Source organism: Olea europaea, chromosome 13 (assembly GCF_002742605.1).
Source record: "Olea europaea var. sylvestris chromosome 13, O_europaea_v1, whole genome shotgun sequence".
NCBI classification, from domain to species: Eukaryota; Viridiplantae; Streptophyta; class Magnoliopsida; order Lamiales; family Oleaceae; genus Olea; species Olea europaea.
The window spans coordinates 12,591,064-12,592,836 of record NC_036249.1 but is presented as its reverse complement, the minus strand read 5'-3'; the positions used below and the strand labels follow the sequence as shown (position 1 = coordinate 12,592,836).

Here is a 1,773-nt window from a genome sequence, read left to right as displayed (position 1 = left end):
TCCAATCTCTCCCTCTCTCTCACTCTCTACCCACGAACCACACCAGAGGCGACGGCCACAACATCACACTGTCGACGAACAGTAGCACGATGCGGACTCGACCCCAACATATTTGTTGAACCTATACCTCGTTTGCCGCACTGAAATGCAAACACTCACAGACGAAGCAAACGTCGGCGTCATCCTCGTGTTTGAAAATCTGAGAGCGGCGACGTCATCTCCGACATCACAATGCAGCTGCTTGGGGTATTTTCACACCATACATAGTATACAAATCAATGTTTTGGGACGCCAGCGGCACTGAAACGTTGAGCGACTCTAATTGGGGGCAAGTTTGAGCTGCACTGAATGTGATTGAGTACAATGAGCCCATTTCGACGGCGATTTCTTGGTTAATTTGGGCGTCGTTACCGAGCCGCACAGCATGTGCACCCTGCGGTACGATGAGGATCATTTTGCCTTTCATTGGCCTAATTCGACTAGTTCGACCGTGCCGTTAGATTTCCAGCTGGGATTGTTGCCATGTTATCGGAAAGTCCGGCTTCTGAAGATAATCCTTCCGATAGAGTGGCCTCGAAATCGCCATTGGGAAGTAAGCCTGCAAAAATGTTACGCGATGGTGGTGAATATGGGGAAATTAATCAATGTTTAAACAATGGTAAAAAGTAAAAAAATAAAATTGTGAACACTGTTTAAAAGTTAAATTAATTATTTTTTGAACTTTAATAGTTTACAAAATTATTTATTTACTTATAAATAATCGTTTTTTAACTCTAATAGTTTACAAATCTATTTTCATTGTAATTGTTTATGACCAGATTTGTGTTAATTGTGATTGTATATGACTTGGTTACATATAGTCATTAATTAGACTAAAATGATCACAGATAGCCACACTGAAAACAAATTTGGTGATGAACACATAAGGTCACAGTTCATACGTTATGAGTCGCAATACGCCGTTAAGGTCACAATTCACTAATATGTCACAATATACATAGGTCACAAGTTATAGCCCAGAAAAAAGATTCGTGAATTTAATATATTTAATTATAAATATATTTTTTTGATTAATTATTTCATAAGTAAAATTTTAATAGTATTCAATTTCTGAAATTTCAAACTTTATTTTATAATTTTGAAATTGATCATATGCATATTCATCCCACTTGATTAGGTCACAGATTCAATAAAACTGGTCAAAGGTCACAATGTGAACATGTCACATTTCTAATGGAATTGGTCACAGGTTATTGCCAAAAAAGAAGAAAAAAGAAAAAAAGTAGTCACTGGAAACATGATTGGTCACTTGAATAGTCGCCGAAACGATCGTCAGAATTGTCGTCGGAGCTATCGCCGGAGCAGTTGTTGGAATATTTGCCGGAATGGTTGCCGGAGCCGTCATCGGAGTAGTCGCGCGAAATATTTGCCGGAGAGGTCGTCGGAATTGTTGCCGGAGCCATTGCCGGAAGTGAAGTGGGGTAGTGTGGGGTGGGGTGGAGAGAGAAGGAAAAGAGTTTGATGTGATGGGTGAGTGGGTTGGAGGTGAAGTGTGGTAAGTAGATTAATTATATTATATTTTAATTAAATATTTAATGAATTTAATTATCACCTTATTTTTGAAAGATTTTTAGAAGTTTGTTAGTTTTGAAATGTGGTTTTTAAATGGAGGATTTATGTAGTGTTCCCTTTTAATAAATGCATTATCTAATAGAATTGGTCGGCCTAGAAAAAAAAATACAACCTGGTAGGCAAAAGCGTAGGCAGGAGCTC

General features: G+C 38.2%; 1 protein-coding gene across 1 annotated transcript in view; it reads left to right on the top strand.

Moving 5' to 3' along the window:
- LOC111408458 (tryptophan aminotransferase-related protein 2-like) overlaps window positions 1-1,522 on the top strand; it is a 7,740-nt gene extending 6,218 nt beyond the window's left edge. Inside the window, exons 7-9 of the mRNA XM_023038213.1 lie at window positions 509-665; window positions 819-849; window positions 1,250-1,522. Of these exons, the coding sequence (XP_022893981.1) occupies window positions 509-665; window positions 819-849; window positions 1,250-1,522 (461 nt within the window). The remainder of the gene's footprint in view (window positions 1-508; window positions 666-818; window positions 850-1,249) is intronic.
- The last annotated feature ends 251 nt before the right edge of the window (window positions 1,523-1,773 follow it).